The sequence below is a fragment of the Phodopus roborovskii genome, unplaced genomic scaffold (genome assembly GCF_943737965.1).
Source record: "Phodopus roborovskii unplaced genomic scaffold, PHOROB, whole genome shotgun sequence".
NCBI lineage: Eukaryota > Metazoa > Chordata > Mammalia > Rodentia > Cricetidae > Phodopus > Phodopus roborovskii.
In genome coordinates, this window is record NW_026126415.1 from 1,512,199 (window position 1) to 1,534,058 (window position 21,860).

Genomic DNA, 21,860 nt, shown 5'->3' on the forward strand with positions numbered 1-21,860 from the left:
TTCAAATTGACTGCTGAGGAAATAACAACTGATAAAAGAAATACTGCTGGATCAATTCAATTTATATACTTTAAAAATGCTTTGACTTCAAAATTTAAGTCTAAGGACAAGCTACTGGGGAAAAGGATTTCTATTTTTGTTTCACAGAAAATGAAAAGCTGTGGATTCCTTCCAGACTAATGTGGTTTGATCAAGCCAGACCGCCTGAAACACAGTCGCAGATGATCCTACATTCAAAACAGTTGAGACAAGGCAGCCTTGCAGACTACAGCCAGGATTTCTACGTCTTCTTAGGATCCCCGTGGCAGCGCCCTGTCAGCAGGAAGTAGTTTGGAAAGAATGAGGCCCCATTTCCCGGCTCCTCAGACCTCCTTCCACAGGTCACTTCCGCCCATGGCTCCACCCCCAATGGGCGTGGCCAATGCCACAGAAGGAGACAAATATCCCACTACATACCCCCTCATAAAAGGTGGTATGGTTGGTTACTGGATCCTATCCTGAAAGTCCATCTGCTTCCCAAGCCATCTGCATGCCACCCTTCCCTAACAACATGGCTCTGGTCTCTAGGAGCTTTAGGGTAAATAATGTGGAGGAGTTAATTGAAGAGGTGCTCCATCTGCATGGCTATGGGGAAGCCATCACCCATGTAAAGTTAAACGTTTCTGGTGAAGCCATTTTGGGTCACCTGCTCTTTTGCCAGTGACCCCTGCTAAAGACCTTGTACATGATGGCCAAGTGCTCAGTTACTAAGCTATGTATGTAACCCTATTTTACTTTGGTATTTTGAGATTGGGTCTGGCTAAGTTGAAAAGGATGGTGTTGAATGTCCTCTGAATAACAAGGTGGTCTGGGACTGGAGATCCTCCTACAGACTATTCGGGCTGGCATCACACGTTTGGCACAGAACCTAGCTTCAAGCTGCTTTGAATCAACTACTAGTTTGGATCAGTGATTTGGTACATACAAACTTTGAAAAACAAGACCAGAATCATCTCTAAAGTTAAGAAGAGTCTCATGCTCTACCGACTGAGCTGGCCAGGTGACACATGGGGAACTGTACAGAGACCTACAAGGATGACCCCAACTAACAATGTGAGCAACAGTGGGAAGGCTACCATAAATGCCCTTCCCTGATAATGACATCGACGACTAACTTATCCACCATCATGGAGCCCTCATCTAGTACCTGATGGAAACAGAAGCAGACACCCACAGCTAAACACTGAGTCAAACTGGAATCCAGATGCAGAGAGGGAGGACAAGACCAGGCTATAGAAACCCACAGAGACAGCTGACCTGAACAAGGAGGAGCTAATGGGGCCCCAGACTGATAGCTGGGAATCCAGCATGGGACTGACTCAGACCCCTGAACACGGGTCTCAGTTAGAAGGCCTGGGCAGTCTAAGGGACCTCAGACAGTGGAACCAGGATGTATCCCTGGTGCACGAAAGGACTTTGGGAGCACATTCCCCATGGAGGGAAACTCCCTTAGCCTAGAGACAGGAGGGAGGGCCTAGTCCCTACTCCAAATGACTTGACAGATTTGGATGGCCCCTCCTGGAGGGCAACATCCTATATTGTGGAGTGGGGGGTGGGAGGAGAGGGGGGGCATGAGTGGGAGAGAGGGAAAGAAGGAGGGAGGGACGGAGAGGGAACTGGGATCAACATGTAAAATAAAAATAAATAAAAAAGAAAATAAAGATAAAATAAAAAGAATTCATGGTAGGTTTTCTTATTCCTTAGGTATTAACAAACACTGCTCATTAATTCAGGTTCTGTGTAATTTATTTTCTCTGAGTAGGATCAACATGGTGGACCAAAGCATGGCCTCCAAATATACTTGTATCTTGTATGAGTTTCCTCTCTGCTGTTATACTAAAACCCTGAGCAAAAGCAACTTAGGTAGCAATGGTTTATTTGGTATAGACTTCCAGATGACGCCCCATCATGGCGGGAAGACAAAACAGGAGCTGAAGCAGACTACTGAGGTGTGCTAACGGCTTACTCTACTGGCTTGCTCTCTCTCCATGGCTCACTCAACTTGCTTCTTTTAATTATTGTTTTTATTTTTTTGAAATTAGAATTACATCATTTCTTCTCTTCCCTTTTCTCCTTCCAACCCTTCCCATCTAACTACTTTGTTCTCAAATTCATGGCCTCTATATCTTTGTTGTTACTCACACACATAGATGTGTGAGTATAAATACGTGATCTTCCTAAGAACTCATGGAGCTTGTTTTTATAAAAATATACAATATAGGACATCTGCCTAGGTGTAACACTGTTCATAATGGGCTGGACTCTCCTATATCAATCATTAAACAAGAAAACGTCTAAGATCATTAATCAAAATATGTCCCACAGATTGTCTACAGACCAATCTGATGGATTTATTTTCTCATTTGAGGTTTTTCTTCCCAGATGACCCTAGCTTGTGCCAAGTTCACACACACACACACACACACACACACACACACACACACACACACACACAAAACACACCCCACAAACTAGTCAGCACAGGTCCTAATCTCTAAAATCTATGATGTCACCTTATATGGCAAAAACAATTTGGCAGATGTGACTAAATTCCTTTATTTTATGTGCATTGCTGTTTTTGCCTGCATGTATGTTGGTGTGAGGGTGTCATATCTTAGTTACTGACAGTTGTTAGCTGCCATGTGGGTGGTGGGGATTGAACCCTGGTCCTCTGGTAGAGCACTCAGTGCTCTTAATCACTGAGCCATACTCCAGCCCCAGGGGCAAGTTTCCTTTATCTGTGAGTGCAAGATGATTAAAAGTGTTTTCATATACCAGGGGAGATTAGACTACAGAAGAGCAGGTGGTAGTGTGGCAGGAGATGCGATTCTGTAAATGTGTTTCTCATACTGGTTAATGAATAAAGCACTGCTGGCCAATAGGAAAGCAAGAGAGGCGGGACTAGGAGACGAGGAGGAAAGAGGAAGTGGTAAGGAGGAGTCAGCATGGAGAGTCTGGAGAGAGCAGTACAGCAGCCGGCTCTAGGTAAGAAGACCACGTGGAAATACATAGATTAACACAAATGGGTTAATACTTAAGACAGAGCTAGTGATTAGAAACTAGTACCTGGCCAACAGCATTATATCAAATACAGAGTCTCTGTGCGTTAATTGGGGCTGGCGCAGTGGCAGGACAAGACCAGCAACGGCGGGAGGAAAAACCTTACTCCTTACAGCAATGTGACCAGGAAGGCAAGACAAGAGCGAAGCCATACAGCCAAAAGTAAGGGGATGCTGCGTCCTCAGAGATGGAAACTAATGCCACACTAGAAACCGTCTTTATGCAGCTCCACACTGAGTCAGATCTCAGGGCGGTTTCCTGTTCCCCCTAACCTGACCCTTCTGCAATAATCACATGAAGGAGGTTTTCTTTCATTACATTTAGCTTGGCAACTGAAGTTAGGGCACTGGAGGCAGCTACTCACTCTGGCCGGTCTATTGCATAATCGTTCAGGAGTTGCAAGTGGGCACACTGATAGTTCAGAGAAAACAGTCTTTGTTCTTGACGTCTGCAGGCAAGAGTCACAGCTCATCACTAGGTGATCACAACTAGACACACATTGTTTGACTAAACTTGCACCCGTGAGAAGGTACCCATCAGTCTGAGATCACCGCTTCTCCTATTTATAACCTGCCTGCAAATGAGTTTCCCAGCAAGATGGCTCTTTAGGGATAAGAATTCCCACCTCCTCTGACCATGCTAGCTCACTGTAATCAAGCTCTTCGTCGCCGCATTGCCTCTCAACTGACTGGTTTCTGTATGGAGTGAGCAGAGTGACTCACTGCACAGGAGCATTAGGCTAAAGAGTGTATGGTTTTATAATCAAGTGCTCACTGCAACATTTATAATATGCGATGTCACAGAAGATTTGTTAACATAGTACACTTGTAAAATAGAACTTTATGTAGCCATGAAACATTCATGCAGCATTTCCTTTCCCAGACAAGTTCAAAGTTACTGCGTGTGACACTGAACTACTAAAGGCAGTTTCCATCCCTAAGCAAACGAACAACAAAGAGTAGATGGAAATAGCCATTCTTGGTTTTCCAGGAAAGCAGAATTTAGAAGACTAGGCTGTAAAGACACATTTGTTTATGTTGCCTAAGAGTGACACTTTAACAACAGCAACAACAGAAAGTTCCCCAGAATTCGACTGGTTCACCAGCAATCTGTATCTGCACAAGAGTTTCTCCTTGCTTTTAACAAGCAGCAGCAGCAGTAGCATTGGGACAGGGGTCCTCACATCCTGTAATGCAATTGCCTCATGAGTTTGCATCGAGAAGAGAGTCATTGATCTTAACTGAAAGAAGGCAGGACTAAGTGTGAAGGAGATCATGCCTTATTGAGGACCAAAGCCTGTTAATTGGCATACCATAGGGTGACTTGAATAAATGCACCCCAAATCTCTCCATTCTTTTCAAGGTGTGACGAAGGAGCTTGCTACTTGAACACCCCATCAGCTACAACCACTTTTTATGTAGTGGCTTGTTCTCAAGCCACCACCATGAAGCTAGTCCTTCCTCTCTATTCTGTGGTACTGTTACCATTTCAGAAGTCACCTAATTGAAAAATTACGTTCCACATGGAGGGTTTTTTTTTTTGGGAGGGGAGGCATGGATTTTTCAAAAATGCAAAATAGGATTTTAAAAATCCATAAGATTGGCCAGGTGGTGGTGCATGCCTTTATTCCCAGCACTCAGGAGGCAGAGGCAGATGCTTTGTGAGTTAGATGGCAGCCTGGTCTACAGAGCTAGCTCTAGGATAGCCAGGGCTACACAGAGAAACCCTGTCTCGAACCCTCCCTGTCCCTCCCCCCAAAAAATTCCATGAGACTGAACATGAAGTTTTCACAGATGGCAGTCATAGGGATGCAGATTAAGGGAGAACAGTCACCAGAATTTTTCTGTAGACAGATCCTTCCATGGCCCTGCGCTGGGTCCATTTATTTATTCTGATTCCTAGCACCAGCGCAAAGCACTATTTAGCCCGATGATCTTTTCCTGTTTATCATTAAAGGAAAGGCACAAGCCAACTGCTCCCAAGTGCTTATTTTCTGCCTAGTTATCTTCAGGCCTCTTGTGACTTCGAATAATTACTTAGACAATGGATAGAAACTTGTCTCCTTGCTAATTCAACTGCTTTATCTCATTTGGGATATGCTGATTCCTGGAGGGAAAGAAAACAAACAATCAAAAAACAAACAAACAAAAAACAGTTGTCCCTTGATTGTTACTTTTGCTAGACCTTTGAAAGCCTTTTGATTGCTGTATATTCATTCAACCAGATATAGTAAAGACTAAGTTTGTGGAAGTCTTTTACATCAGAATCCAGGTCAAAAATCATTGTAAACTGACATGTGATTGAATAAACAGAATGCCAAGGGGGGGAACCCCCCCAAAAAACCCATCTAGACTCCCAAGCCTTTGAGTAGACTAAAAACAGAACAGAACACCCCTGCTTTCAAGAAGTGATTACTTACACACATACGCCTGTCAAAGGCAAGTCTGGCAGAAGTGTGTCTATACATTCAAAATCCTCTGATTAGCCTGGAAACCCTCTAGCTGTAGGAATTCCCATGTTGTATCTGAGGAAACAGGTTCAGAGATTAGATAGTGCATCCAGTCACATGGCTCATGAGCGAGCTGCTGGCAGAAGGGGCTACACACCCTTCCTGGCTATGTGTATATTTAGGATGAATGCTATAGTTTTCTATAATTAATTATATGGTTTCTATAACAGAAATATTTTCACTGCTCTCAGGTAAACTTGCAAGTATATTTGTTACTTGGGGACACACAAAAAGGGTCAAATGCTAGGGTTTCTCTGTATAGGTGGCTGTCCTGGAACTTTGTAGCCTAGGTGGCCTGGAACTCAGGGACCTGCCTGCCTCTGCCTCCTGTCCACAGTGCTGGTATTAGAGGTGTGTGCCACCACTCTGGGTGAGATTCTATTCTAAACACTGCAGCAAATGCTTACTTGTAACGTTCTGTCCACAGCCTAAGAGTTTCTAGAAAGTACAAAAATTATGGCGCGCTTTTAACACTCATTTTTGTAATGAGTTATACTTCTCTTCATACCCAACTCAAAAGGGCATGCTTACCGTGTCTCAATTTTGCCCTTTAGAGCCCGAATCTTGGAGGGGGAAAAATTCAGCATTTGACTGTTATCTTTATTTCTTGTTTGACTGCGGCTTCACCCAATTCCCAGTCATTTACCAGGGAACGCACAAGTGTCAAGTGCATCTGCTGTTAGACATGGCTTTCTCCTCTCAGAATAATAAGGTAAGGGTCACACATGGCACCGTTCGGGGCCCTTTAGAGGGTCGCCACAAGCCCACAGCCCGTTTTATGCAGGGACGTTGGATACTGGGCAATGCACCTGTACTTAAAAGTACGCGAAGAATCGATGAGTTACCTCCTTCGGTGCTAGTTTGGGGTGGACAGCTTGCTCCCGGGGTTGTCTAGGGCTCTAAGAACGCCCCGGGGCTCCTGCCTGGGCCCCGCTGGTGCAGAGCGGCAGGAAGGTCCCGTTCAAACCGTGCACCGGAGCAGACGCCGAGGAGCGGCTGCCCGGCCCCCGCCCAGCTAGCTGCTCCGACGGCAGCCGCCCTGGGCCGCAGGGAAGCGCTCGCCGCTCACCGACCGCACCGGGCGGTGACACGGCCGCTCCTCGGCCTGAGGCTGGGTGCTTTGCACGATCTCCGGGCCGAGGGAGCCCGCCGGGGCCACAGCGCCTTCCCCAGGCGCGGCGCTTCCGCCCGGCCGCCCCTCCCCGCCCCGCCCCGCCCCGCGCGCAGACAGGAGCCACCCACTCCGGGCTCCCGCGCTTCTCTGCCGCCCGCCGCCGGGGCGCCCTGCCTTTTATAGGCGCTCCGACCAATGAGCGCGCGCCTCTCCTTCGGCCCGCCCTCCCGGCCAATCGGCGCTCCCCTGGTGTCACCTTCGGCTCTTCGGCTGCTCTCGGCGATTTTCGCTGTTGCTTTTTTTTTTTTTTCCACAAGCTGCTCGCTCGCAGCCCCGAGACGCTGCTGGCTGCTGGCTCGCTGGCTGCTGCTGCTGCTGCTTCTCTTTTTTTTCCGGGTCCCGAGCCATTCCGGATGCTCTAGGCCGCCGGATGTCTGATCTCCGGATAGCTGAGGCGTTTCTGTACATGGATTATCTGGTAGGTGCGGGGCGCGGGCGGCGTGCGTGCGTGTCGCCTCTCGGGTCTCGCGGTGGCCCATGGCCCCCTGCCTGCCTGCCTGCCTGCTGCCTGCCGGGCCGGCTTGCTGGCTCCCTGTGGGACGGGATGCTCCCCCACCCCACCCCACCCCACCCCGGGGAGGCCGGGTTGACAGGTAGAGGCGCGGCGAGGCCACGCTCCGCGCTCCCGGGGCAGCGCTTCTCTTCCCGGGGACGCTGGAGTTTTCCGCTCTCCCCCTCGGCAGAACTCCGGGTGCTATTAAAGAGCCATAAGCAGAATGGCTCGCTAAGTGCCCGGCAGGTCCGGTCATTTGGTTGTTATTAGATTCTCTAAAGCAATGACCTGGGTCGCGGCGGGATTTTAAAAACACATTACCAGAAAGTAAGACCGGGCTACAAGCACATAGCAACCCGGCCTGGTCAGGATCCGGCAGGGGCGGGCTTTGCCCAATCCACGCACGGCTCTGGCCGTGAGGTGCGTGCCGCTTTTGCTTTGTGCACGGCTGGCTTGGGAGTCGGTGTGCAGCCAGCCCTGTGCTGGGAAGTTTAGGTGGGAAAAGTTTTTTTTTAGTACAGCTCAGGGACGCAGCAGCACTCGTATGTGTTTCTGGAATTGTGCAAACAGCCTTGTGTTTCTGTTCCAGAAACTGTGTCTCCACAGAGCTGCCTGTTTGTGGTCAAGCAGATCCTCCTTGACAGGAGCTGTGTTCGATCCCATGCAGTTACTATGTAGATGGCGTGAGGCTGAAGCACTGTTGCCATGCAGAGCTCAAGCACAGGGTTGGAAGCGTTGGGCCCCCTGTGATCTTGTAGGACACATGGTTTCGCGCTGCAGACTGGCCTGGCAGAGATTTACCAGTGCCTTCTAGGAATCGCACTTCAGGCTGTCCGGAGAAAGCGCGGTGACGGCTGCCTGGGCAGTGTTGCCCGTGTATGTGGGTTTATTTAGGTATGCAGGGATATATGTTTCTGCTAAAGCTTCGTAATTTGATGAACTCACCGACGAGGATGCAGACCGGCTAACGCATGCGCTTGAGAGCGAAGCCTAAATCAAAGATTCAGAGTTGAAATTTGGTTTTGCTGCTTATATGTTTATGGTGGTAACTTCTGTCTTGCTGTAGCCAGTTTAAGTGGGTTGTCTGTTTATGAACATTCTTTAAAGTACAGTGTGTCCACTGGGCATTGGTGGCACATGCCTTTAATCCCGGCACCCCGATACAGAGACAGGTGGATCTCTGTGAGTTCGAGGCCAGTCTGGTCTACTGCGCAAGTTCCAGGACAGGCTCCAAAGCTACAGAGAAATCCTGTCTCCAAAAGCAAGCAAGCAAGCAAGCAAGCAAGCAAACAGACAAACAGGTGTCTTCTAGGTTGATGTTTCTCAAGTATGTCCAGAAGACTACTTTCAAAAGTAAATGCTTGGTTGAGCTTGGCCCACACAGTGCTATGTCTATCTCTTGCAATTTGCCCCAAATAAAAGCCAGTTTGCTGAGGAAATTTTCCAAATAAAAAGAAAGTATAGGCTATATCTCTTGTACTGCTGGACGCTAACTGTGGATACTTAGCTAAACAGTGCTTCAAAGCTGAGGGGGTTCTCTTTCATTTTCTGTATTGTTGGGGCTGTTTCAGAGCTTCTCATAGCTGTCTTTGAGGTGCCAGGCCCACTGAAAGACTGAGGGAAAACTATTAAAAAGTACTCAGGTTGCCAGTTGGTGGCAGCGCACGCCTTTAATCCCAGCACTGGGGAGGCAGAGGCAGGTGGAGCTCTGTGAGTTCGAGACCAGCCTGGTCTACAGAGCGAGTTCCAGGACAGGCTCCAAAGCTGCAGAGAAGCCCTGTCTTCTCAAACACCCCCCCCCACTTTTTTTTTTTTTTTGGCTCAGGTTAACGTCCATCTAGACAGATGCAGGATGTAAGGTTTGGCTGGGAGCTCAGGTCGCAGTCCCTGGCCCCTGGCTTTGACTTGGCTTGCTTGCTTTACCTGCTGCTGTGCCCCCCCCCCCCATTTAGACTTTAATGTAAAGACATTGTTTTGTTACTTTCACTGTGGTTTCCAACATTCCCAAGTGCAGTGAAACTGTCTCATAAAAGTCATATCCTCTGAGGGGCAGAAAGCAAAATCTGAAAGGGAAGAGTTCCGGTTTTATGAGTGTGTTAGGCGTCGCTGTGAACACACTGAAGAAAGTCCTTCACTGTTAAATGGGCTGGAGGGAGAGCAAAGCAAAGGCCAGCTCCGGAGATAGCTGCCGCTGTGCCGCGACATCCCTCCCCTCTCCCGTCTTTCAGGGGGACTTGTTTGCTCGTGTATTATCTTTGCAGGGTGTTTATTTAAAACCCCATTTCTGAAAAATACAGGATCGATTTCTTTGTGTCTGGGATCTTATTTGTAAAGTAAATCGATCCCTCATTTCTTTTACTTACCTTGGGGGGGGGGGATTTTTCTTTCATTCCAAGTTGGGTTGCGGGTTTTGCTGAGTGGAGTAGAGTGCTCTCTCCATGCTCTTGACAGGAGTAATGGTCTGTGTCTTCCTTTCTTCTCTTTGAACAGTGTTCTTCATCTTTGTTGTTTTGTTGGTAAGGAAAGCTGTGCGTGCAGGTATTGTCCATTGTTCTTTATTTGGGTATTACCACTTAATTGTTCTTATTTGGAGGTAAGTTCAAAGGAAGGAAGAAAGAGATGAGGTGTGTGAGGTGGGGTGTGTGTGTGTTTGTGTTTGTGTCTGTGTGTTTGTGCTTTGTGTGTTTTGTGTGTGTGCATGTGTGTTTTTATGTTTGTGTGTGTGTACGTGTGTGTTTGGTGTGTTTGGTGTGTGTGTGGGTGTTTGTGTTTGTGTGTTGTGCTATTTTAACAGCTCCTAATAGGATTGAGATGATAAGGTGAATGAACGGAGCTCTCTGATCTTAGAGGTCACAGTTAATTTCTTGAATGTTCTCAAAGGTGACAGCTAAGGTGAAGGCTCTGTCTTAATGTTTAAGACAGAGGTTTTATTGCTCTTGGTTCAGGGAAAGAGTGATAACTTGCAAATCCTAAATAATTACATGTTACACCTGGTACTGGCCTGGCTTGGTGCCTGGCATGAAGTTAGAGCCCAGGATTACATGTTGGTTGACTGAATGTGAGGTGTGAGGGAGAATTCTTCTCTTTTCTGGCTTCTAAACTGAGACAAGATAATATCTGTTTGGATTAGGTATTTTGATTTTTGGAATGCAGAATGTATCCTTTCCACTTAAGATTATCCAGATAGAATTTGTTTAGCAATTTAACCATAAAAGCCTTATCTTTTCTAAGTAATGCGGGTGTCAGCTGAGAAGCTTGCTCTCTTTCTCCTTTCTCTGGAGGGAGATGAGGTCTAACCAGATAGGAATATGGGTCAGGATTTAGCTGAGACCAACAGGCCGCACACCTGTGTGCCTGTGCCTCTGGGTTAACGCAATGTTTAGAGCTTTGTAAAGAGAAAGAATGGCATAGAATAAGTTATTATAAGAATAGGATTATTTTATTATAATTACTGAATATTATTATAAGAATAAGATGGAATATTGCAAGCTCTATTCTTCCAGCATTCTTATAATGAGAGGATGATACATTATGAATTTGTTTCCTGGGAGGGTGGACAGGGTCAGTGGCTACGTTCCTTTTAGTTCAAAACATTTTTTGCCTCGTATGTTAATTGGTGTGCATTTCACCCTTTTCTCTCTGTACCACCATCACAACAGCAGCAAAGTTCATTATCCTCCATGGAGTAACAGTGACGATGATAAGAGAAAGTGGAGGTAAATGTGTTTATAAGCCTACATTGGTTTTCAAATACAAGTATTAGCACATTATGACTATGTTGCTGATACTGTACTTCCTGTGCAATGACTGTTATTTAATGGTAAGGATTGGGTTGCATTTTAAACTGGTCTCAATATATTGGAGAGTTGAGAGGGTATTTCAGAAGCATGAAGTGATAAGACTTTTGAGGGTCATTTAATACCTCTAAAAGGTAAAACCACATTCTCATATTTTTAAGGTTTATTGTATTACATATATGTGCACATGTCTATGTGCATATGTATGTATGTATACATATGTATACATACATATATAATATATGTATACATAATATGTATATATATACATACACACATATATATATAATACATAAATGAATATTTGTCTGCAAGTGTGTCTGTGTACCACATGTATGCAGTGTTTCCAGAGGCCAGAAAAGGGCATCCAATCCCCTGATAGACGGTTGTGATCTGCCATGTGGGACCCAGGTTTTCTGCATGATCCATCTCTCCAGCCCTCTCATATGTTCTTTAGCTCATTGAAGAAATACTTATGCAACCCCTACTTGTACATGTTCCTGGAAGTCACAGAGAAGGAATTGCAATGCTCCCCTTGCTTGCAAGGCAAATGACTCTTGGGAGAGGTTGAAGTGGCCTATGGAGATAAGACAGGTTCTGACTTGCTCTTTTGCTTTCCAGTGCGTTTCTCTCTTGCATACTCTTCTTTGGTTTATTACAAAGTGAAGTATAAAGCTAGACTTGCAAGTGTGTGGAACATGGTTGAGTGGCCTTAGGTGATGTGCTTGTCTTTCGCTCTACGCTTGGGATTTAGTAAGGTTAACTTAGATTTCTTCTTTGTCTTCACTGACGAGCTTGGCCTAGTTTCTTGTGCACAGGCTATATATGTGCACAGGGAGGGCACACACACACACACATACACACACCTTTCCCCAGGCTCACACAGCTAGCATGTGAGTGAGCTAGCCTTGTGGCTCTTCATCATCTCTCCCCCCAAGCCTTTTTTTTTTTTTTAATTGAGCTGTACATGTTTTCCTCCCCTCCCCCTCCCGCCCTCCCCCTGCCCCCCACACTCCCATTTTACTCAGGAGATCTTGTGTTCTCCCCCTTTCTAGGCGATCCATGTCTACCTCTTTGTTACCTAGGATCTCTGGGGTTGTCAGGCCATTCATTCCCTCTAGGACAGGGCAGGAATTCAGGCACTTGGTGTTGAAAGCTGCTGGGACACTGTTGGATGTTTACACGCTTCGTGTAAATACAAGTAACCTTTACAGAGAAGGCTGGCTCGAAGCATTGTCGCGGGTCATTTTCAGGACCATCTCCGCTTTCTGCTGCTCCGGTGCCTCTCGCCCCCGTTACCCGCACTCTGGATCTGCTTAAGTCTGTTGTGTGCCTTTACCAAGTACAGCCTATAGGATGAGGCTGACGGGCAGACTCGAGACCCCAAGTGGGCTGTGGCCTTCAGCAGAGGTCATTAGCTTTAAGGGATTTGTGAAGACAATGGAAGAGAACAGAGATACTTATTTTTTAGTGAGGGTATGATAACGCCCCCTGATATTTTTCATAAATACTTCATAATGATGAAGTATTGGGTAGCTTTCTGTTACTATAAGGATGTACTGGAGTCACATTTTATTTTTTTAAGGGGGTGTCTTGCCTGTGTTTGCATAGTCTTCCTCCTTTTTTATAAAGCTACTGGGATTCAGTCATGGGGCCTCTACTCTCGTGATCTGGTCATGTCCTCAAAGCTCCACCTACAGACACCAAAACCTGGATTGAATTTCCGACCTTTCAACACCATTAAATTAAACTCTTGCACGGGTTGGAGGTAGAGGCAGGTACCAGCTACCGGAGGAGCCTGTAGCTCCTTTTAGTTTTGGTGTGGCATCTCCCCCAAATGCTTCGGAAGTGGAAGGAGCTGTGTTCTGGTGGATCTCCATCACTGTCTTGAGAGTCGATTTTGAGGACTGTGATGTGTGTTTTCATTTGGGAGCTACTCCTGGGATCTGAGCTGTACCTTGCGGCTCCTCACTGTCTGATCCCTCTTCTGTCCTTGAATTCTAGCCTGGGACAGTAGAGGGCTGTGCACCAGGTACAGTCAGAGGGCTACTTTAATCAAGCCGTGTAGTCCTGTTCATCAGATGTTGAGTATTTGCTAGGATCATGCAGCCTGTAGAGAGGGTGGGGTATGCATTTAGGTCTAGCCTGTTAGATGCCCAGCCTGAGCTTGTAAACATTGCTGGGTAAAGCTGAGCTATCATAGTGAGCTATTGTGGGGGAGGTGCCCAGACACAGTGCTGGAATGAAGGGTCACTTGACTGCCCCCTGGGAGGCCCTCTGGGGACTCCAAGGACTTGTGTGGGTGTGTGCCTTGAGGCAAACACCTGTCACACCTGTTCCCTCCTTCACTTTTTGCATAAACATTGGCCTCTGTGCTTTGAGTCATGGCCCAGCACACCCACATGATTTTAAGTGAGTGGCCACTTGAAAGGTTGAATCTGTAGGACAAGCTCCTCCGGTTCCATTGTAATTGCTTTGCCGGGAACTAGTCTGACCGCTGGACGTTTTCTAGTTTTCGAGGGATTCCTGTGGGTTCTCTGTCTGACAGGACAGTTGCTGATTTTGCCTCCAGCTCTTGGGGAAGAGCACGTGAGTGTAGAGCTACTTGGGGACCATTGACTGTAGCACGGCGGTCTCAACTGGTTCCAGCCAGCCTGGTCATGAACCCAGGAGGACAAAGGAAGGGATGTAGCTTTCTTGTCTATCTTTGTCCCTAGCCTACGAATAATGACCCAGAGACTTCTTTTTAATTATGAAAGCTTGGCCTACAGCTTAGGCTTGCCCCTAACTACCTCTTTTAACTTAAATTAGCCCATTTATATTAATCTATGTCCTATACGTGGCGTTACCTCTCTTCCGTCTTTCGCCCCCTCCTCCCCAGTTTCCTCTGTGTGTCCTGGAGTCTCTGCCTTTCTTTTACTTCCCAGAGTCCTCTCTGTTACCAGAAGTCCAGCCTAACCTCTTCCTAGCTATTGTCCATTCAGCTTTTTATTACACCAGTCACAGCAACACATTTCACACAGGGTACAAATATCCCACACATGGGAGCAGTCTTTTGTGGCCTTACTGCTTTGGTTCAACAGGTGTTAACAGTTTGCATTTTAGCTTCAAAGCTTCAGTGCTTTTTAAAATCAGACAGGCAAACCAAAAAAAAAAAAAAAAAAAGGAACTTCAGGCCACGCCTAAGGCTCACACTCATTCCACACCTTACTGTCACTAGTGACAACTGTCCAGAAGTTACTGGGCCTCATTCTCATGCCTCTTTAGGACAAATGGACGATGCTTAAGTTGTGGAGTACTTTGTATGTTAAAGTTTATACAGGGATTGTGACATGCCACTCCTTTGAAACCCACTTTTAACCTTCTCTGGTGATGTTTTTGAGCTTAACAAATGTTGCTTAGATCGGTGAGTATTTGCTTCATGTTTCTGGTTTTGATGTTGCGGTTTTGGGTTATCTGTAGGGATCTTACCCGAGTTTGGCGAGACCCTCACTTAAGGGAATAGGGTTGGTCCTGAAAGGTGTGTCGTGTTTTTAGTACTACGTGCAAGTGGTCCAAATGAAGTTCTGTTGCCTTGATTGTAGCTTTTGTAAAGTGAACCGGTTTGTTTGCTTTGAGTTTTGAAGTTACTTTTCTAACCACTTTAGCCATGAGCTGAATGTAGGCGTGTCAGGACTGAGATGATTTCGATAACATGCTTACTATTAAAGTAAGAGCACAGTGGGGGAGATCAGTAACCTGCGACCCACAGATAGACAGCTGACACGAGCTTTACGACCCACAGATAGACAGCTGACACGAGCTTTACGACCCACAGATAGACAGCTGACACGAGCTTTACGACCCACAGATAGACAGCTGACACGAGCTTTACGACCCACAGATAGACAGCTGACACGAGCTTTAGTATGTTGTCTGGTAGTCCGTATATAGACTACTATCCGGTTTAATACAACCGAACTTACAAACTTTTCAGTTCAGATAATTTTCTGTAGCGTGGAATTTCTATATCGTACCAGTGAATGGTAATTTATTTACTCGTTAGCCACCTTTCCTTAAGATATCACATGTTTTCTCTAGTTTTGGCCAGTGTCGTGGCCACTGTTGATGACAGTCCTTGTAATCTAGTTTCATTTCAGTTGCTGTGATTAAAACACACGAGGTTGATTTCAGCCAGAAGTTTCAGGTTGCAGTTCTGGTGTGTGTGTGTGTGTGTGTGTGTGTGTGTGTGTGTGTGGTTGCAGTCCTGGTGTGTGTGTGTGTCAGGTTGCAGTCCTGGTGTGTGTGTGTGTGAGGTTGCAGTCCTGGTGTGTGTGTGTGTGTGTGTGTGTGTGAGGTTGCAGTCCTGGTGTGTGTGTGTGTGTGTGTGAGGTTGCAGTCCTGGTGTGTGTGTGTGTGAGGTTGCAGTCCTGGTGTGTGTGTGTGTGTGAGGTTGCAGTCCTGGTGTGTGTGTGTGTGTGTGTGTGAGGTTGCAGTCCTGGTGTGTGTGTGTGTCAGGTTGCAGTCCTGGTGTGTGTGTGTGTGTGTGTGTGTGAGGTTGCAGTCCTGGTGTGTGTGTGTGTGAGGTTGCAGTCCTGGTGTGTGTGTGTGTGAGGTTGCAGTCCTGGTGTGTGTGTGTATGAGGTTGCAGTCCTGGTGTGTGTGTGTGTGTGTGTGTGTGTGTGTGAGGTTGCAGTCCTGGTGTGTGTGTGTCAGGTTGCAGTCCTGGTGTGTGTGTGTGTGTGTGTGTCAGGTTGCAGTCCTGGGGTGTGTGTGTGTGTGTGTGAGGTTGCAGTCCTGGTGTGTGTGTGTGTGTGTGTGTCAGGTTGCAGTCCTGGTGTGTGTGTGTCAGGTTGCAGTCCTGGTGTGTGTGTGTGTGAGGTTGCAGTCCTGGTGTGTGTGTGTGTGTCAGGTTGCAGTCCTGGTGTGTGTGTGTGTGTGTGTGTGTGAGGTTGCAGTCCTGGTGTGTGTGTGTGTGTGTGTGTGTGTGAGGTTGCAGTCCTGGTGTGTGTGTGTGTGTGTGTGTGTGTGTGTGAGGTTGCAGTCCTGGTGTGTGTGTGTGTGGGGGGGGGTCAGGGGCTCAAACAGCTGGTCATGTCAAGCCCACTGTCCGCACAGAGAGAAATGAATGTCCTCGCCGCCCACTGCTTCCCTTCAGCCAGCTTTGTTCACACTTGCATGGTTCAGCCATAGCCCGTGAAATGCCCATTGGGCTAGGCTCTCCTCTACCAGGTAACAGCCCGTCGGTCCCCGTAGATACACCCACAAAACAAGCTGGTCCCCCAGTGACCTCTCTCTTCAGAGGAACCCAGTTTTAGCTGTCTAGCTGACAGCTAAAACTAACCAGCGTGCCATGTAAACACTTGGGTTTTTCAGAGTAGACTGGAGGAAGAGGGTGCACGAGGCTGTAGAGACTCTTACTATGGAGAGGGCTCCAGTGTCAAAGGAGTTTGGGAAGCTGTGAGGCTGGACAGGTGCCTTTACTGTACAGCCTATAAACGGCCGACCATCCATGCAATGCGAGCGGCTCTTACTCCTTTGAGGGCCATTGTACTTCATGATCAAATCCTAAAAGTAGATTCCTTGGATCAAAAGTTACCTACATTTTAAGGTTCTTGATACTGATTACATAGTTTAATATTTGTAATGTTCTTAGAATCGTTTATGAACACAGCCAGCCACTTTTAGTTATGATTAAGTTCTGAAGCGAAGTTGCAGGTGGTGGTGCTAATTACTACTGATAGAAGATTGCTCTGTGCCGGTTTCTGTGGGAAATGCTAAATAACTTTCAGCTACCTTGTGAGAGTTGTAGGAGCTGTTACTTTTCTCTGTCTGTCTGTCCATCCATCTCTTTCTCTTTCTCTTTTAAATTGTTGAGGGGACCAAAGTTCTAGAAGACTTTTGTAGTGCGACTGTCTTAGTTGCTGAAAGATGGGTGATAACTTAATCTATGTTAGAGAACTTAATTTTGTTAGAGAATAAAGCTGAGTTTGAAGTCTGCCCTAGAAGTTGCGTCTGTAATCTGCTTAACATGAAGTATTTCTCAAATCTCAATTTATGGCAACATAGAGAAAGCAATCATACATTAATTTATGTATTTTAGGAAATTATATCTCCAGATTTTTGTGGATATTATATTAGCTTTCCCATTTGAAATGATATGCTGATACCTCTTAAAAATGTTATTATAAGGCAGAATTAAAAGATGATAGGCAAGCCTTCAAGTTTGCATGTATATTTTAGTATGTATTTATTTCTAAAGCTACAGATATTGGGAACCTAGTCTAATAGAAGTCACTGTGGACCAACAAGTTCTCATTCATAAAAATTAGATACATTAGAGCCTTTGTGATGGTTTGCATGAGAAAAAAACCACATAGTCAATATATTGGAAAATGGGTTTATATCTTATTAATTTTATTCTTCCTGAAATAGTAGTGATCTTTGCTTCCATTGCAATTCTATGATTTATAGGGTTATAAAATTGCCTTTGCATACTTTATCATTCATTTACTCAATTTACTTTTGTCTATAGTCCGTTTATATTCTGGTGCTCTTAGGCACCAGACACACACACACACACACACACACACACACACACACACAAAAGACATTGACTTCCTTTCAAGTTGCTTAAGAACTCTTGTGCAATGAAAACTAAGCAGTTGCGTTTGGGGTTAGCATCGTCTATTTAGATGAAAGTAAGGAGCTGAACAAATAATGGAAATAAAAGAAAGGAAACAGAAAGAATGTAGAAAAGAGGAACTCAGCCTAGACCTGAGGATCAAGGAGTATGCCCGCCCGGTGGGATTCTTTTTCATTTCTAACACTGGAGTTGAGTAGGGTTAGTCCTCTGACAGGCATGGTCAGGGCCAGGCGGGAACGGCAATGTGGAGACTTGGGGGTGAGGAGCATCATGACTTCATGGCCCCTGTGTGACTGGGGCAGGCTTTGCAGCAATGGCTTCCCCCAAAGCTGCAGCGTCAGGCTAGTAGTTATAATATAGACGCCTTCAAGGAGAACTGCCTGCAGAGAGACTAGTTAGGGAGATGCTGTCCTCATACAGGAGTGAGGTACAACTCAGTCCGGTGACACCAGAGAAATTGACAGGCCATTTTAAATGGATAAGGATTGTTTAAGGCTTGCAGAGATTTTGTAATTAGATACAGAGTAGAGGAGATCTGAAATGGTAGTCTTGAATTTGGGCTAACATTGTTTTGGTTATCTGTTTCAGAAAAACAAACAGATGACCCCGAAACACAGTAACTATTTTGCTCATGAATCTGTTGGTTGGCCAGGTTCAGTGGGGGAGTTCGTCTTACTCAGGATCTTCATGGGGTTATCTGCTGAGCTGGGTTCACCTGGCCTGGGAGTGCTGGACGGGCGGTGGCCTCTCTGACAGTGTGGTCTTTTCCTGTGATTGCTCTGGGCAGCCTGACTTCTTATGAGGAATTGAGGATGACTTGCAGAGCTGATGTAGAAAGGGAAGCTGGCAGTTTCCACCTGGCTTTTTTTCTCAGCTACCCTCAGTGTTAGTATCTGGCACCCTTTCTGCGGTTCTGTTCACCCTGACACTCACAAAGGCGTACTGAGGTTTAAAGATGAGAGACACCTCTAGGTGGGAAGACAGCCAAGAATTTATGGGCATGTTTGAAAACTATCGCAAGCATTGAGTTAAAGTAACCCATGGGGCCACACACTGTCGTAAGGAGCAGGGAAGAACAGGTTGGGAAATAAAGTGGAGTTGATTTCTGAGTAATTGGGTTTGAGGCTCTTGTGTAAAATCTAAACTGAGTTTTAAATGGATGGGAACCCAGAGGCGAGGTCTGTTGAGGAGGTTTATAGGGATGTGGACTGGGACTGGAATGTGGTGTTGGCGGTAAATAAAATGGCTGCCTTGCAAGCGTGGGTTCTGGTGTTGCAGCCTTAGCATCCATGTGGAAAGCTGGGTGCTGTAGCAGAGCTTGCACCTCAGTCCTAGCCCCGGGCGGGCAGACACAGGAGGGTCCCTCCCTAGGGCTTGCTGACCAAGCCAAATCTGTGCAGCTCCAGCTCCAGTGAGAGGCCTTGTCTCAGAAGAGAAGTTGGAGAACAGTTGAAGACTTTGACCACTGGCCTCTGCATGGACACACACACATACATACACACGCATGCACACACACGCACACACGCTCATTTGCATACACATGGACACATACACACAACACACAAAGAGAAGAAACTCTAACTGGTCACTCGCTGTACTGCCATGTACCATGGCATGCTGTTAACGCTGTGGGAAATGTCATTTATTGTCATCACTTTAGAGATTAGAGAGATTGGGTGTTATGGCTAAGGTGTGATGGATGCAGAATTTGAGCCTAGGTCTGGGTGATGTGCAAGCCTACCTCCCTCACCACTTACACAGTGATGGGAGACTGTCCTTAGGGCTCTCGTAGACACACACATTTGAGACACTGCACAAGCCCCGTTCAACTTGCTGAGGTCCCTGTTGTGAGTGGGCACAGAGGTTGCCACTGGGGTAGCATGGCTCTGTCTTGGGCTTCTTTTTCCCAGGACAAAGTACCTTGTGTCTCAGTGAAGACATAGGCTGCAGCTTCTTAGGATCAGCAGAGTGTGGTATGGGGACAGTGTACACTGAGCAATGTACCCTGGACAAATGGCTGGAGTGAGCCTTTGCCTAAGGAATGGCTAAGGGCACTGATTACTGACTGCATTAGTCTCGTTTTGTCCCTCAGCTGCTGTGGAGCCTTTATGCCTCAGTTTGCTTCTATGCAAAATGGGTATGATGGCGTCCACTTTATAATGGGGTATGTCCACACACACTATGATGCTTCCATCTGGGATCGGGTGTGTATGTGATAGTAAGAGTGTGCCTGCCTCTTAGTGACGTTGAAGAGGTCTTAGTTTGGGCAAATACATTAGTTGCTGTTTGCATAATGAAAAAAAGTCACACAGGGATGTGTTTTCTCAGAATGCATTGTTGCAGCCAATGTTCAGCTGTGTGTGTGTGTTATTTAAAAGAATGTGACACTATTAAGTACTATACAAGCGTTTTCTGTGATTGAATTGAGACTTAATGTATGTTACTGTCATCACCAAACAGTTGCACTTGAGTTTCTATGCTTTCTTCCATGCCAGCTTTTCAACACTGCTTGTTCCCACCCACTAATAGTGTGGGGTAACTGGGTTAAAGACCCTGGAGCTCTTTGTTGTTGTTAAGTGGCAGCTATTTCTGATTTACAAGGGTGAAAAGTCCTGGCTTGGCATATGGTGGCCCACGTCTGTCCAGGCCAGCGCTGAGGAGCTAGATTGTGTGAGCAAATGAGAGGTCCCTCTTCACCTGAGTGGGCAGCTTCCCGGTGGGATTGTGTGGTTGTTCGGAACTCTTAGCTCCTCTCCGATTGGAATCAGACGGCTTGAAAGTCAAGCTTCTGCTTTTGGGAATTTGAAAAGCATGGGATTTATTGGCTGTTCATTTCTCCTTTCTTCTTTTATGAAGGTTTCCTGAGCGGCTGCCTGCTGTGGAAGAGGGAACACGGGCTGATTTATGGCAGAGTGCCGTGTTCTTTATCACTTTGAATGCTTCCCGAATTCGACTCTGCTTTTTCCAAATCACCTTGGTGGATGTAGGAAACCTTTGTTTCGCTTTGTGTAGAAATACTGTTTTTCTATATTGTTCACGAGTCCTTTTTTTTTTCCCCTCAAGGCAGGGTTTCTCTGTGTAACAGCCCTGGCTGTCCTGGAACTTGCTCGGTAGACCAGGCTGGCCTCACACTCACAGAGCTCTGCCCGGCTCTGTCTCTCAAGTGCTGGGATTAAAGGTGTGTTCCACTCTCCCACATTCCCAGCCTGTTTTATGAGTCTTATTTCCTCCCTGTGACATTCCTTTCCATGTGTTGTTGGCTTAAGAGGGGTTTTGTTTTGCTGAATGACATTTTAATCATTATTTATCTGCCTGAAATGAAACATAGTAACTTACAAAGATAGTTTAAAGACTGGCTCACCTATCTGGAAACAGTGCTGGGTTTATTATATTTCAGTTTCAGGGCCACCACTCTCCTGGCCTTGGGCAAGCAGTGGAATGGCCTTTGCAGCCAGAGGGACAGACTCTCTTTGTCATTTCTAGGGACATGGGGCACCATTTTTCTGCAGCTTGAATGTGTAGGATGTGTTCCTGGGCTGTGATGTTCCTTTTTCATCCAGGTATATCTATTGGGGGATAATACTTAACTATATAGGTCATCTTTGGAAATAATTGTAGGCAAATATTTTCCATATTTACTGCCCTACTATAATTGTGTGAGCTTAACATTTGATTCTGAATAGTGTACACATGGGCACAGGCACGTGTATACACTACACATACATATGTACACATACACATACCGGAGTGTAACAGACATATGTACACATACACATACCGGAGTGTAACAGACCTGCTGAGCTGATTCTTTCCGCCTCTGTTTTTAGCTAGTCCTTTTTGTTATCCAAATCCAGACTGTGTAGGGGTTCATCACCTGGGAAAAGATGGTTTGTCCTAATGCAGTGGGTGATATTAAAACAATATAGTAGCAGAAGGTGAATATAGTTCCAAAAGTGAATGTGGGAAGGGAGAGAAAAGTTAACAAGGGTTTTTATTTTGCTAAATGACTTTTTAATCTTTGTTTGTTAGCCTAAAGCGAAACACAGTAACTTCAGGTCATTCATTAGAAGTTTAGAGGAAAAGATTTGCTAGTTTTTACAATGTTCTGTGAGGAAGAGGTATACCAGGTTAGTCTTGGGAGAAGAAAAGCCCTAAACTCCTTC

At 46.1% G+C, this 21,860-nt stretch overlaps 1 protein-coding gene across 1 annotated transcript in view; it reads left to right on the forward strand.

Annotated features, from left to right (window-relative positions):
• The first annotated feature begins 7,074 nt into the window (after positions 1–7,074).
• Positions 7,075–21,860, forward strand: part of Arl15 (ADP ribosylation factor like GTPase 15) — a 347,400-nt gene continuing 332,614 nt past the window's right edge. The window contains exon 1 of the mRNA XM_051183077.1: positions 7,075–7,200. Coding sequence (XP_051039034.1) covers positions 7,153–7,200 — 48 coding nt within the window. The 5' untranslated portion in view covers positions 7,075–7,152. The remainder of the gene's footprint in view (positions 7,201–21,860) is intronic.